Source organism: Danio rerio, chromosome 18 (genome assembly GCF_049306965.1).
Source record: "Danio rerio strain Tuebingen ecotype United States chromosome 18, GRCz12tu, whole genome shotgun sequence".
Taxonomy (NCBI): domain Eukaryota; kingdom Metazoa; phylum Chordata; class Actinopteri; order Cypriniformes; family Danionidae; genus Danio; species Danio rerio.
Genome location: NC_133193.1, coordinates 16663401 through 16680256, shown reverse-complemented (window position 1 = coordinate 16680256; position 16856 = coordinate 16663401). Strand labels below are relative to the sequence as shown.

At 37.2% G+C, this 16856-nt stretch overlaps 1 protein-coding gene across 1 annotated transcript in view; it reads left to right on the top strand.

Moving 5' to 3' along the window:
• Positions 1-16856, top strand: part of ric8b (RIC8 guanine nucleotide exchange factor B) — a 33522-nt gene that overhangs the window by 3631 nt on the left and 13035 nt on the right. The window contains 6 exon segments of the mRNA NM_001005293.1: positions 4477-5094; positions 7226-7320; positions 12472-12622; positions 12706-12801; positions 14123-14267; positions 16231-16375. Of these exon segments, the coding sequence (NP_001005293.1) occupies positions 4477-5094; positions 7226-7320; positions 12472-12622; positions 12706-12801; positions 14123-14267; positions 16231-16375 (1250 nt within the window).

Genomic DNA, 16856 nt, shown 5'->3' with positions numbered 1-16856 from the left:
TGGCGCTTTGCTTTCGTGTCCACCACCTAGCAACAGCAGTACACAACAGCAGCTCTATGATGCATGCGTTCCGGGGTTCAGACGTAAAAAAGACAGTGTGAACACAAACTAACCGAGAAGGTGTCAAAGGGGGACAATTGAACTTGACTACGGTTCAGACAATTGAACCAAGTGTTAAAAGGACCTTAATAACTCCACTCTGTTTCAAGTGTTTTTGTTTTCCTGATTGTTGTTTTCAGGTTGTTAAAACTATACCTGTAAAGTGGGGGTCATATGTAATTTACCATTTTTTTATTTGATATTATCAAACAGAAAATGTGATTGTTCAATCACAATTTGTAAAGTTGTTCAATCAAATTTGTTAAGGCCATGTGAAGCAATTTATTCAACATATAAATCTCAAAGATTTCTTTTGATTTGAAGGTGTTTTTATCGTCTTACTCTTCATTTGGTTATTAAACATTTTGAAGGTTTAAAGTCTGTTTTTTGTTTCCTTTATATTAATAATTTTTATGTTTGTAGCTTACTCTTAGGTTTTATTGCAATTGTTATGTCAATGGACAGTAAATTTACTTAACTAATAACACAAAATGTGAGATGTGCTTTCATTCATCTGTACATCATGTATAGCTCTGGGCTCAGAAAGTTCTCAAAATATAATTTTATCCTACATTTTTTTAAAGGAAAATAAAGGTGTACGTTAAATAGGTGTTTGTTAAATGCAGAGCTTCTCTATTAAAAAAAAGCATCTATATATAAAAAACACCTGCAAGTTCTGAAAGAGATCAAACTTCTGCAGGTAAAGAAAAGTAACACAAAAGTAATATAACGCACTACTTTCCACAACAAGTAACTTAGTAACACAATTAGTTATTTTTGGGGGGAATAACTCCATATTGTAATGCGTTACTTTCAAAAGTAACTTTCCCCAACACTGTATATAAGCGTACGCTTAAAATAGCTTATACAAAAACTGGAATATTGTAAGCATAGTTGGTGAATAAAGCACCAGTTCCATCTCTAGTGTTCAAGAAATTAGTGCATTAACAGTTAACAATAATTGAACTGCCGCAAAACAACTTTTCCTTCATCTTATGCGAAGTTTCAAACAAATTTTGAAAGGAGCACATGATATTGAGCAGGGCTGGTTCTCATCAGTAGTTAGTAATAATCCAATCAGATTGATCCAAGCTTACAATAAATAGACCGATTTTTCATATCTTCATTTTAGAAGAATCCCCCCCTTCCACCCCATTTCCTCCTTTCCCTCCATTTTCTTAGGGGACCTCTTAAGACTTACCTGATTTCTGACCCCCTTTATATGCTTATTGACCAGGCGGGAGCCCTGGGCTCAATTATCTCCAAGCCCCGGACAGCATGCCAAACCTGCTATTAATGCCAAGCATATCTAAGTGTGAACTCTTGAAATACCTTGTGCCTTAATATGCACTGATATGTCATAATGACACAGTAACAAATGCTATCATGATAACTAGTATTTGCAGATGATGGCTAATGTTTGGGAACACAAACACATGAGATGTAAAATAGTTTTCATGATAGGATTAGACATTTAAAACAACATGTGAATTGTTGATGAGATTGGTCCTCTAGTGCAGTGGTTTCAAACCTTTTTTTGCCTGAGACCCCCCTTTTCCCCAGAAAATATTGTAAGGCCTCACTCCGCATGTAATGATATAATCGTTCATAAAAGTTTGCAGTAATGATGACAAAAAATTTTGTTCAAACAAGCGGTGTTTTAATTACTATATTTAGATATGTTTATGCACAAATAATAGCCTAAAGTTTCCCAGAGATGGGTTGCAGCTGGAAGAGCATTCGCTGCATTAAACATTTGCTGGATATGGTGAGGGTTCATTCCGCTGTGGCGACCCCGGATTAATAAAGGGAGTAAGCCGAAAAGAAAATGAATGAATGAATAATAGCCTAAATAGACAAAACATTGCTGTCACCCTGATACAAGTTTTATTTATGAAGAAAAGTAAAAAGCACTGCAGTGACTGGGTGTTCTGTGTCTGTCTGTGAAAATTGTAAATTAATCTTACCGAAATGGGAATATTCCATACAAGCTGAAGCTGATTGCTCAAATCTTGTCACATGACTCGCGGTGCGCTCGTGTCGCGGCCTGGGGTTTATTGGTGCAAGCGTGTCACTCTGAGAGCATAGCGCACACCCATTGGAAACAAACTTGTGCAAACTCTAGAAATACGCAATATGCCGCCGTCATTTGCAATCTCCATCTGTTGATGTTTTTGCACAGCCTTGGTTGATTCACTGGGTCTGTTGACAAGTGGGTTGCGGATCTATTCCTTGGCAGTTCGGGGGTCCTTCACTGGGCCTTTTTCCTTTAGCAAAGAAACTTTCTAAAGGCTCCTGTTTCTTGCTAATTTTGCTGTTTGTGGCAACAATATGAAGCTGCAGGCCCGGAGACCCAACCACACGCTCAGACCTGCACGCTCAGACGGGTTGACCTGCACTTCCAGACCTTCCAGTGCCACCTGCTGTTTAAAAGATTGACTAACCTGAATTCAGCTCCTTATAAATTGTAACTTAAACTATTTTTCTACTATAAAAAATCACGTTATGATTGAATACATTATTACATTAAATATTAAACATACTAGATTTTGATTTAATGCATTAATTCTGTTGTATTTTTATTAATTGTATTTGTAAATAGATATTGTTCAGTTACTTTAATATTTTCAGACATTTATTGTTTTTTATCATTATAAGGATTTATCACCTTTTTGAATTGAGTTGAGGGAATGAATATTATCTTCATATACAATAAATTTCTTCACATAAAATAAATTATAGTACTCTGGGTAATTCTCACAACAAACTTTATTTTTGTATACTTTTTCATGAGGTTCTACAAGTCATCAAGCTGTAAACAATGCAGAGAAAATTGGTGCAAAATAATAATTGAATAAAACAACATCAAATAAAATAAATTCTTTACATTCTTGTTGGGGAGATTTTTCCTTTCACGAGCAAAAAACAGTGGAAATATCTGCACTGTGTCAGTGTTGGCAGAGACCCCCTTTTTGAATTGTAATATCAATCTGGGAAAAAAAATAAACATCACAAGCAAATAATTTTTGCTTTAACCTTAGAGAGCTCATATTGTAAATTCTATGCAGATATTTTGATTTCCAAAAACTTATTTCTAATCATTACAGAACTTATTAATAATTAATAAACTATTGGGTTACTGTTATTGTCTTTGGTAGCACTTTCAGATCGATAAAACAGTAATCTACAGATCTACTGAACTGAATCTACTGTACTGCAGACCTGCATAGCACTAAAATATCTTTCAAATAATAATCGCGTTATATATAACACATTTGTTTTAACATTTTTACTTTAACGTTTTTTTTTTTTGCCAGAAAACATTGCTAGAAAATTGTCCCAGAATGGTAAAATAACACTGAAAATAAGTTGTAAATATCATAAAATAATGCTATCTTTTGGCACTAATTTTGATCAAATCAAACACTGAAATTATTGTTTGTTAGTGTATTATTTTACACCACATTGATTTATGCCATAAAACCTGGTAATTTTCAGTAATCCCCTTAATAAAACCTTATACTGGCGTGTCTGATGTTGCTACTTGCTAGCAGTTGGGTCTCCGACTCTCCGTACCTGCCGCTTCACCCAACCCAACAGCAAGTGGCACTGTCTGAGAAAACCATAGGTCTGAAAGTGCAGGTCTGTGTGAGCAGGTCTGAGCGTGTAGTTGGGTCTCCGGGCCTGAAGCTTCACCTTATTCCCTTGTGGTGGGTTAAATTTTGGTGCTCAAGTGACCGACCAAGACGCAAGCACGAGAATACGCTCATTTTTAAAAAAAAAAAGACTTTTCAAAATAAAGGATAGTTCAGACTCAGATAATAAATAAAACGGAAATAATTAATGGTATCTTGTGCGGCCCGATTCCAATTGATCCATGGACCGGTGGTTGAGGACCACTGAGCTAGGGAATAAAATGAACTAAGGCAAAATGATCCTGCTAATTGTCCACTTCTAAGAATTGAATTGAAGAATTGAACACACACACACACACAAAATTCTCTGAGGCCCCTTTGTGGGCCGCAACCCCCCTGTTGGGAACCGCTGCTCAGGGGTGTCAAACTCAGTTGCTGGAGGACCGCAGCCCTGCACAGTTTAGTTCTAACCCTACTTTAACACACTTACCTGTAGGTTTCAAACGAGCCTGAGGGACTCAATTAGTTTGATCAGGGGTGTTTAATTAGGGTTGGGACTAAGCTGTGCAGAGCTGCAGCTCTTCAGGAACTGGACAGCTGTGCTCTATACGATGATCTGTTGGTGCCAAATCAATCATTTTCCTTTGTTGTTGTTGACATTAAGGTTATTATTTCATAAACATATTTCCATTCTAAGTTATTCACATTTTAATGCACTTCGTCTTTCTTGTCTTGTTTGCAGAAATTATGTCAGGGTCTTCTTACAGTCCTCCGTCGGTCAGATCTTCCACTTTGCCAAAGCACCTGCCTGGAGACCCTGCGCATCTTGTCCAGAGACAAGCATGTGCTTGGACCCGTAGCCACCAAAGAAGGAATGCTTACTTTAGCAGGACTTGCCCGGATCTGTGTGGCGGGCCATGAAGGCGAGCCATTAGAGGAGGCGCAGTCAGCAGAAGAGGAGAGGGTTGTGGTGGAGGCCCTTAAGTGCCTGTGCAACGTAGTGTTCAATAGCGTGCCGGCACAGCAGATGGGAGGTGACTTGCAGTTAGCGGAAGGCCTATGCCCCCGCTTGCATTTGGTCAGCGCGTCACATCATGAAGTGGGCTTATTTTCCCTCCGGCTGCTGTTTTTGCTTTCGGCTCTGCGGACGGATGTGCGCTCCACGCTTCAGAAGGAGGCAGGCGCGGTGAAACTACTCACTAATGTGTTGGAACGCACTCTTGATGTGCGTTGGGTTGGGCCATATGAGGCTGCACCTCCTGATCCAGAAGCTCCACCCATTCCACCAGAAAACAACGAGCTTACCATGGAAGCCCTCAAAGCCCTGTTCAACCTCACCATGTCTGATTCCTGTGATAAGGTGAGAGTGTCAGTATGTGTAGAACAGCAATATAATCTAGTATCTATTCTGTGGTGTCGAACTTGCTATATTATTCAACTCCAAATTGTACTATTTTATGCATAAGTTAGCATGCACACATTGTTGAATGCACCTTCAAAACACTTTCAAAGTATATTATATTTTACAGCGTGCATGCTCAATAGAGCTGTGGCAAAAAATAGTTTGAGAAATTGATTCTGCATAGATTCTGAGATTTTCAAAATGCATCGCTATTCTTTTTTGAATCCACTCTTAGCCTAGTTTTTAACAGCAGATAGATTTTAACTGTGTACTTAAAGTGGAAGGCCATTACTTTTAATTTATCTGTTCACCAACCCTGTGACGTCAGACACAGCGATATTCCAAGATGGCGGCACCCTAGCTCTAAAAACAATAGTAAGGGGCTGATCAAACCGAACGCGCATTTACGTTCCAAAAATGCGAGGTGCACCTCACTGCCTTTTTTGTTCACCTGAAAAACTTTTTATGTCACTAGGCAACAACTGAATCAGTTGAGTATTGTGCGAGAGTGATGCTTTTGATATTAATATAATTTAAATATTTAACAATATTGTGATATTCAAGATTTGTGAAGTCATACAGCTCTGGATAACCCAAAACAGCAACCACAAGTCTCCTCCATCTTCAAAAGGCTCCGTTGTTGTCATGACAACACAAACACTGCTGGCACATCATCAACGGAAACCTTGCCTCTGCTTTCATTTGATTGGACAATGAAAAAGACGCCACTGACGTAACACAGTAAGCGCAGTAGGTGCTTAAAACGCAAGGCGTGCAGGGCGCATTAGCAGCACGCAAAACGCTCGCTGCCATCAGTAAATCATTCAAAAAAGGCGCCTCTCAACGCAAAAAGCGTGTTGGTGTGATTGGCACCTAAAACATACCGTTTTCTTCAAAATGGTTACATTAATCAAGTTTGTTTAATATAATTTCAGTAAAGTAGAAACCAATTTACAAAATAATGTAAACTTGACTGACTGCTTCACTTTGATGCCCACAATAAAGAGCGATTGTGTGTTCAGTTGAGTCATGTAAGTTGGCTTTTATGTCACAAGATTATTGTACACAACTTAATATAAACATCCCCGTAGTTTGCTTAAACCTTTCATAACTTTATTAAAGATTATTTTAGGTTTAATTAGTATTTGTAAGCAATTGGATGCAATCAGAGTACAGTTGTTTAAAAAGCTTGTGTGCAATCTCTTGTTTAAAACTAGAATTGATTCAAGCAAGAATAGTGTGACATTTTGAAATTCTTTGAATCTATGCAGAATCGATTTCTCAATCAATTATTTATTTTTTTGTATAGAGAGGTTTTAAAAGATTGGATGTGTGATTTTTATTAATTTTTTGCCTGGTGGATGGAAAAACAGAAAATCTAACACACTGAATTTTTATGTGTTCAGGTAATGTACTGCATTTATTGAAGAACCACCCAAAACATTGTTGCATTTTTTTATGGGAAAGAACAGCTCACAGTTTAAAGCTCTAGCCCCCATTCTTAGAGCAAGTATATGGAACAGCCCTGGTGCATTCCAGAGTTCTTAAGAGTGCTGAAGTTAGGCTAAGTGTGTCTCAATTGCTCGACCTTTTGTTTGTTTCTGTATGGCCCTGATCACCTTGCCTTAAGATGCCCTTTCTTTTTCTCAAGCCAATGATTCCTTCAGTCCCTAGATCTTTTCATTGGCTCAAAGCTGTCAGGTTGTTATTTGTAAATCAAGTTCTAAACTCTGTATCAGAGTATTTCTATCAAATTTCAAATAAATTTTACTGCTTACTTTCTGATAGTTCTTTTGAAGTTAGCATATCTATTTCTAGCAAAATATCAAAACATATTATTATTATTACTAGTAAGAGTTTTTAAACAAAATAAATCCGTCTTCTGTACCTTTTATTTTCATACAAATAATATTCTTTATTTATTTTCAGAGTTATTTATTTACATTACTATAACTTTAGATTAAAAAAAATGCTTTTGGCAAAATTTTCTTTAAAGCTCAAAATTGTTTTGGTATTTTCCTTTTTAAAAGCTGCCCCAAATGCACTGTGAAAATGAACACTGACATCATTTTCCCTTTTATTTGAATAGGACAGTCTCCACAAACTTCGGCTGATTGCAGGCATCATGAGACACCTCCTAATGCTGAAAACACACACTGAAGAAAAAACTGAGGAGACTCACAGGTACTTCCAAACTAGGGCTGCACGTTATTGGAAAAATCTGATATTGCCATCCCCCCCCCCCCCCCCCCAAAAGATGGTTTGAATAGCACTATTTGATGTTCTCTGGGGGGCTAACAGTATTCAGTATTGAATAATCACAGTATTGAATAATCACCATGCAAAAAAAATGCTTTTCTTGCTTTTTTATTGTCTATTTTTTCTAGTCCAAGTATTCAAAAATTCTTAAACCAAGTAAAAATATTGTTTTAGTTTTCACCGTCAGTAGAAGTAAGTGAAAATTAAGAGTTTTTTTGCTTGTTTTAAGGAAATGATCAGCCAGTGAGGTAAGTGAAATAGTCTTGTTTTAACTTTGAAATGTAGATATTTGGACTAGAAACAAGACAAAAATTCTAAATAAAAAATGTTTTTTTTGCATAACTTGTGTAAATTCCATGCAAATGCAGTGATTAAATACAGTTCTGTAGTTCCTGGTCAACTATAATTCATACTGGACATTACATGTCTTTGCAATGTGACTATTGCCAATGTGCACATTGCAATATCGATGCTGAAATGATATATTGTGCAGCCCTATTTAACACCATCAAACGGACAGCCGAATCCAGGTCACTCTCTATACTAAGCCTGTGTCCATTATAAATCCTTCAGAACCAGGATTCCAGTGAGCCAGAAAGCTAAAGAAATGCAAGTGTGGTGAATGTGAGTGATGTGATGTCCTCTCCAAGTGATTAATGGCACACCCCTTTGCCCTGTTCCATTCTGAAACTCCTACCCGTTTACTTGGGCTTGACTCATTGTGTTGGCGGTGGTACCATCACCAGCTCTTTCACACCGCTGGAATGCAACTCTCTCTCAATGCATTGTACAGCACTCTGAAATGACTAACTCCATGCTCCCCCATTACCTAAATGCATTGAATGTGCTGAACCAGTCCTGGTCAGTAGATGTTCTTTTGTCATTTAAATTGACTGAAGGTTCTGCTTTCAGAAGGCCTGCTCATGTTCGTTTGTCGATATCACATTCCTGGAATGCGCCATGGGTGTTGAATTTTCTTTTGCGTCAGAGGAGATTATGAAATGAACAAACACAGGAGGCAGATAAATATTTAGTATCCATTTGTGTGTGGTGCCTACATGTGAGAGGAGGTTTGCTTTTATGATACTAGATACACAATTGGAGGGGTGCACATGAGAAATTTAGTCACAGCAGGTTAAATTGCAGGTTAGAAAAGGGCCCCAACAATTGTAATGACAGATAAGTTAACTTACTAACTTTTTAAATAACAGTAAAAATCATGCAGCTTAACTATTATAAATTTGTCATGAATCAAAGATGAAAATAGCAACCATTTTGATAGCAAGAAATTGCACAATAATTAATATCAAATACACATTGACAACAAGTTAGACTCTTAAATGTTGCTTAATGATAATCATAATAGCAAACAAATATTTATTGTTGTTGTAGTTAGGGGCTTAGCACCAAAGGTGCGTAGGCACCTATTGTATCCGTTCCGGTTCTTATTATTATTCTTGTGGCTTCCTCTTCTTTCTCTTCTTCTTCTTCTTCTTCCGCTCTGGGAGTCTATGGCAGCCCTATGAACCACTTGCGGCATTTGCACAAACTTTGGCACACTGATAGAGGACAGTCTTCAACCACAACAAATTTGGACTCTCTAGCGCCACCACTTGTAAAAGTTTTATTATAACATTTGAAAAAAAATAAATAAATAAAATTTTCTTCTGATTTCTTGGCTCAAGCCGATTCAATCGCACCCTATGACGTCTTTTTCCATTGTGAAATTTTTACGCTATTCCGAATTTTTCAAAAAACCTGTTGAACTCGCCCTAGGCCATTTGTCCAATTTTAACCAAAATTGAATGATATGATCTACAGACCATGCTGACTAAAGGTTTTTGAAGTCAAGTTGATTAGACCAACCATTTACGTTTAACTTGCCAACAAATTTAACATAGTGCTTGTGAAAATTGACTTAAGGTGTTGTGTCCCCATAACGCATTGACGTATTCACACCAAACATGGTGTGTGTTATCACAATCACAATCTGAAATAAGCCACAGTATTTCAGCGCATTCCCCCCTAGTGGTTGGGAAATACAAAAATAGATATTTTTGCTTATAACTTCTTAATCCTTTGTCCAAAATACATAAAATTGGTCGTTCCGGCCAAGCATGCCGAGACGAATTATGTCTGATTTTCCCAGGCCAGCCATTTTGGTCAAAAATTGCTATATTTTACGCACATATTGGCGAATTGTTATGAAAATCTGTACGTGTCTTCAGGACTGTGCCCTGAAGGTGTTTAAAAGGTTTTGTCACGTCGGCACCAGTGGTGTTGTGGTTAGTGCTACGACATATGCACTCCAGTGCTCGCGGCGACCCGGGTTCGATTCCGCCTTGCGGTCCTATGCCGATCCTTCCCCTCTCTCTGCTCCCCATGCTTTCCTGTCAATTCTCTCTACTGTCCTGTCAAAATAAAGGTGAAAACCCCGAAAAAATAATAATAATAAAAAAAAAAAAGGTTTTGTCACACCGCCACCTTTTGGTCAAACGTTAAAACGACATTTCTAAAAACAATAATAACTTTTGACTAATTTTGCCTATTGTTATGAAACTTGCCTTGATGCTTTCCTTGGGTTGTCCTGAGAATATCAATATTGATATCGATACCTTAATGAACTGAATTTCCTGTCCGCTTTCTTGCATTAAGTCAAAACTTACTTTTTTTAACTCATCCGTTTGGCTGATTTGCACCAAATTTAACTCAGATCATCTTCAGACCGTGCTGACAAAAAGTTAGCAAATTTGTGTCGATAGGTGTTACCGACAAATGTGATGGCATGATGCTAAACTACATCTGAGGCTGTATCTCTGTTATCGTTAAAGATAATAACATCAAATTTTAGGTCTGTCATTGTTGCCTCATACTGATCACTCCATAGAAATTTGGTGACAGCGCCACCTATGTGTCAAGAGTTATAAGACATTCATAAGCCATTATTAATGAAACTTTAAAATTTGGTAATAGCTTTTGACTGCATTTGCTTATTTTGATGAAATTGGTTTCAAATTATTTCCTGGTTGATGCTGACATCACTGATAGCAATTATGCCATAATCTGTGTAAAACTTCCTCTCCGCTATTTTGATTTTGTTCAAGCCATTCTTTTTTTAACTCCTCCTAGACCGTTGGTCCAATCCTCACCAAATTTGACTCAAAACATCTTTCGACCATGTAGACCAAAAGTTATGGAATTCATGCTGATAGACAAAACTATTGTCATTTAGCACATGTGCAAATTTGATGCAATGCTGCCAGATGACATTACAAGCTGAATCACTGCAATGGTTTGAAGTATTGAAACCAAACTTGTCATGTTTGATCTAGACCTGACATTGACCAAACTACGTCAGTTTGTAAAATGTGTAAAATTTACAAACAATTACATTCTATCAATTGAAATCATACAAAATTTTTAAAATGACTTTTCAATAGTTTTGTCTGTTGTCATGAGTCTGGTTTTGCAGATTCCTTATATCATTGATATGTGAACCGTGAAATAATTTGTTCCTTAATTTATTAACTTCCTTTCCACCATCTTGAATTAGTTTGAAAATCTGTTATTTTGAACTCTCCATAGATCGTTAGCCCAATTTCCACCAAATTTGGCTCTGACCATACTGCCAAAAAGTTTATAAAATTTTCCAGTTCCTCTGTAGCTTGTTGTCGTACTTGTTTATGATATGGCTGCTGGGCTGCTTGGCCAAGATAATTGTTGCTTGCAGCTATATTTATTCCTATTATTGTTCATGTTGATGGATTTTACTAATTTGCCAATCATTTAAACGGTAATCAGTAATCACATTTCTAATAAAAAGTAAAAGCAGTAGTATAAATAATTACTGTTTTGTTGTTGATTGATTATTGTTCTTATTAAACTTTTTCAGTTTATTCATAACAATTTGCTTTTGTATAATGTTATTAATATTAGTAGTATTATTTATTTTATGCATATTAATATTTGTTTTATTAAAAAACAAGCTTAGATTTGCCCACCTGTCAGGTTTTAGACCTTATGGGGCATAACGTGTATTTGGAAATAACTGAAGTGAATTTAGAAATAGTTTTGAAACAAATCGTTGCTCTGAACAAACGAAATTAATTATAGGCTAATGGATGTCTGTGCAAACAAAACGGTTTTCTTATCCACAAGAGAGAAAGTGAAGGTAAAGAATGAGGAGGCTCATTTTCTCATTCTCTGCGCTGCAGATTCTCTGTTTAACCATTTTCTCGCTTGTAAAGTGTTCAGTTTTTCCACTTACAAAGTCCACCATGTAAATAGCAAATGCCCCATGGCGTGACGCAACTGACTCCTAAAGTGAATGGGAGATAAAACTCTGATTAGTTTATTCTCAAAACACATTTAAAACTCATTAAGAGAATAAGCTCAACCCTGTTAGACCATGTGCAGTGGCGCAAAGCAGATTTTTCTGTGGTTAAAATAGTAAAAGTGGATTCGGACACACCCTGCCCTTTAGATTTTGCTGTTGCTGTTGCTGTTTGCTGTTTAAAATGTTTTACACTTGTAAAACTCGTTCTTGACTACATTTTGATGATGACTGGTGATTACAGTGAGCTGAACAGATCTTTTAATCCCAGTTGCTTTGCACACGTCCTGTCTTGTACTTGTCTGTGTCTTACTACAGAGAGATGTTAATACATGGCTGTCAATTCATTCGGTGGGCAGAAAAACCACACTCCTAGGTCACATTGCGGTCGGCCTCAAAATGGGAGGGATTTGGATCCTATTATAACATCAAGAATTTTAACAAAAGAAACTTTTTGCCTTTATAACACCTCAAATATACCTGTGAAAACACTATACCTACACACAGTTTTGTCCAAACTGCTTAAAGAAGATTATTTTCATAATAGGTACCCTTTAAATAACATTCTGTGATGCTGTATCAAATTAGTGATGTTTTATCAGACAGCGTCACTAATTCTAGAGAAAGCTTGTTCTGCAAAAAACACTTTCACATAACAGTCCAGTATTCCTTTCCAAGACATGTTATATTCTCATTTTATTGTGTGCTTAACATTTGTGATTTTATTGTGCCCTCTCTTCTAGTCATGCAATAAATCTCTTGAGTAACCTTCCCGTTCAGTGCCTGGATGTCCTGATAGACGTCCCTGTCCAAGGTGGCCTGGAAAAATACAGAGGGAAAAACATGGACACGGTGCAGATTCTGCTAGATTTTATGATAAAGAGGATAGACAAGGTATTACACTTCAGTCTAACACAGCAGACTTTATTGCATGCTGCTACATGTAGTGTTTGCTCATGCTTGGTTTCTTCACTCAGGGGTTCAACTTTAAAGAAGGCTTGACACCTGTGCTGAGTCTGTTGACGGAGAGCGCTAGATACCACAGGGAGATCCGCAGATACATCAAGGCCCAGGTGCACGCTTGAGTCCATGCACACTGTAATGCACTGATCTGTTAAATCTGTTGTTGACAGCTACAGTTTCTTGGTCCAAATGCTCTATCAGATGCCAAATGGTGCTATTATATACTACGTGACAAAAGTCTTGTCCTCTATCTAAGTTTTAGGTACAGCAAATAACTTGACCTCTAGTTGATCATTGTGTATCAGAAGTGGCTTATATGAAAGGCAAAGGCCTCTAGATTACGCTTATTTTACCAAAATAAAATATGATTATGTCTTGATTTTTAATTATTTAATTAGGACAGTAAGGTCTGACTTTGACAAAAGACTTGTCACTCAACAGAAATAATGTACAGTATACAATATAAAGTCATGGTGCAGTGGAAAAAGAATGAATATTGTGTAAGACTCCCATGAGTTTGGAGGACTGCATTCATACATCTCTGCAATGACTCAAATAACTGATTAATAAAGTCATCTGGAATGGCAAAGAAAGTGTTCTTGCAGGACTCCCAGTGTTCATCAAGATTGTTTGCATTCATTTTCAATGCCTCCTCCTTCATCTTACCCCAGGCATGCTCAATAATGTCACTGGGTTGGCCAATCCTGGAGCATCTTGACCTTCTTTTCTTTCAAGAACTTTGTGGAGGCTGAAGTAAGAGAAGGAGCGCTATCCTGCTGAAGAATTTGCCCTCTCCTGTGGTTTGTAATGTAATGGGCAGCACAAATGTCTTGATACCTCAGGCTGTTGATGTTGCCATCCACTCTGCAGATCTCTCGCACACCCCCATACTGAATGTAACCCCAAACCATGATTTTTCCTTCACCAAACTTGACCGATTTCTGTGAGAATTTTGGGTCTGCGGGTTCCAATTGGTCTTCTGTAGTGTTTGTGATGATTGGGATACAGTTCAACAGATGATTCATCAGAAAAATCAACCTTCTGCCACTTTTCAAATGATCAACTAGAAGTCAAGTTATTATTTGTTGCTTTTACAACTGGGATCAATGACAAGACTTTTGTCAGGGATTGTACTCTGGCAGTGTGCTGTAATGCTATTGAAAATCCTGATTGTAATGTTTAAATCCCTGTCCAATCTCACACACTGATTCATGTGTAAATCATTCAAATATTTGTGTCTTGATGCAGCAATTTTCGATTTTGATTCTCTTTAATGTGATCTGACTAAGCAGTGGCCATCAACTACTATTTATAGAATTTTCTTTATTCAAAGGAACGAGCGTATTTATGCGACTCTTCATTTTCTTTTGCACTTTAATTATTGAGTTAAAGAGTCTTTAGTTGCTGATTAAAAGTGTACTCTTTGTACAGATCTTACCTCCTCTGAAGGATGTGAAGGAAAGGCCAGAAATTGGAGACACCATTCGAAACAAACTGGTGCGTCTTATGACGCATGTAGACATGGCAGTGAAACAGGGGGCTGCTGAGTTCCTGTTTGTGCTCTGCAAGGAGAGTGGTAAGTTCTGCTTCATAATGGTGCAGTTTTATACATAATAGTTTTCATACTAAATTTTTAAGAGCGCATATTACAGTGTTTCTCAGTCGCTTTGCTACATTGTTCAGATCAGAAATGGAGAAATGCACTTACTGTTTTGCAAATTTCAAACAACGTATACAGATAGCAAAATACCATGCATTAACTGCAAAACCGTCCTCTGCTCAAAATCTTTAGTTCATCCCTTATTTCTTTCTTTAGTTCATCAACTATATTTCTATGTCAATGAACATGTCAGTGCTTTGTGTCATTGTGTACCGATAAGACTTGGTCATAATAACTTGGTCATGTTGTCAATTTAACAGTGTACTCTTGAGGGGTGTTCGATTGTAAATTTTAGCAGCTGTTTGTATTGTAATTTGTTGACAGATCATGTCATTGTGATACAAAAAAAGAAAAATAAAGCACTGCATAGCACAAAGACAAAACAAAACAAAAGTAGAAATGTAAACAACAATCTCCTTTTAGATGCACCTTCATTAGAAAAAGTCAAGTTTCACCTGGAAGAAATGTACCAGTTGTAGACAGATCTAGAAAAAAGTTGATAGAAATGTATAGAAAAATTCAATATGACAAAATATTATGACAGCTTGTTTAAGCTCTTAACAAACAATTGAATGCTGTAAATACAATTCAGCTGAGACAAAAATAAAACATTTTGATCAACATGACATAAGCAATTGATAATGCAGGAAACGTCTGATAATTGTACATAATGATTAACATGAATGTACAAAAGCATTTGCAACTTGTTCAAAAAATTGACACCATGATCTGCTGAAGAGTGAACAGGTAGTTTTGAGAATTTCAATTCTGATCTGAGAAATGTACCAAAGCGACTGAGATGAACTGTATTTATTATTTTGTAAGATACTAGTAAAAAAATGCAATTTAAATATGCTTATCTAGAATAACTAGGTCATTGGACAGCAGTGGTTTGTTCTGTAGCTAATCGTAAAAAAAATCTTAAGGGGCTATTGACATTGACTTCAGCGGTTTTTACATTTTACAAATGTTTATTTTTATTATTCCAGCTAAAAATTATAGAAATATGTTTTTCTGCAGAAGAAAAATACAATGAATAATATTGTGATCTTTTGTTCTTTTAAACATCACTTGAAAATAATAAACATTTGACAGTAGGGCTAATAATGTTGTCTTTATCTGTATTAGGGATATCCTAATATTTTCTGTTCTCCTTGATCTCGCTCAATCATTTATTATGACTTGTCTGCTTATACACAAAGATGGAAAAATCAAGAGACCACTTGAAAATTCCCAGTTTCTTTTTTCCCTTCTTATTGTAAAACTATAGTGTATTTACCCATTTATGTCATGTTGAGGGTGTAGGTGATATCATTATTAAACTGTATTAATCAAACTGATTATATTTTGCACATAATCATAGAAACTGTGGTTGTGTCGAAATAAGCCTTGTACAATGGATTCTCTGTATTGCTCAACTTCATAAAGGACCCGTGCTCTGTGTGAAGTTTTCTGTATGCTTTAAATTGCTATTTTCGGTCAGTTCAACTCACTGCAGTCTTTACTCTGTATCTTTATCCAAAGGCTGCACAAAAAAACTGATACAACAAACACAGTCCCTATAATATTGCAGTGTTCATCGTGGCACTGGTAATTTGCAACACCATCTTTTGTGTGCGTTACCTCAGATAACACACTGTATTCCTTAAAATGTTTATCATTTAGGAGTCAAATATGCCTTATAGAACTGTTGTAACTAATCATCTTGTGACAATTCTGTCAAAAATTATTTTGGTTATGACACCTGGCATGAAAATGTGTTGATTATCCCTGACACCATCTCTTTTATACATTTCGAACTGTGATTTGTGACTTTATGCTATTTAACCAAGTAAAAAAATAATTTTATGCTTTGCTCATTCTTTCCCCCGTGATGCAGTGGATAATCTGCTGAAGTACACTGGATATGGCAATGCTGCTGGGCTGTTGATGGCACGAGGGCTGCTGGCCGGAGGTAGAGGAGAGACGCAGTACTCATCTGATGAAGACTCTGACACTGAGGAGTACAAGTCCGTCAAACCATTGTAAGTGCCTTTTTGTGTATGCATAACGTTCGAGGTTACAGAAGTAACCCTTCGTTCCCCGAGGAGGGGAACGGAAGTGCCATGAATGGGAGGATTCGGATCAGAAGCCGCTTATCTGGAGAGTATTGAACGGGCCAATGAATGAAATTAATTGGCAGCGTAAGCTTGCGCAGGTGTGCGACATCTGCAATCATCTCAGCATATAAGCACACCTGAAGCCAGCAGACGCCATCCTTTTAAGCTGAAGAGACTTTCAAACAGCTAAGGGACAGTCATTATGGCGACGGAATATGGCACTTCCGTTCCCCTCCTCGGGGAACGAAGGGTTACTTCTGTAACCTCGAACGTTCCCCTTCGGTTGGGGAACTTCAGTGCCATGAATGGGAGAATATGGAAAGCGCCATAATGACTGCACCTTACCAACACCCCCGATGAGGAGATAGTCAAGCAAGCGTGACGCACCCACATCATGGGGGGCGCG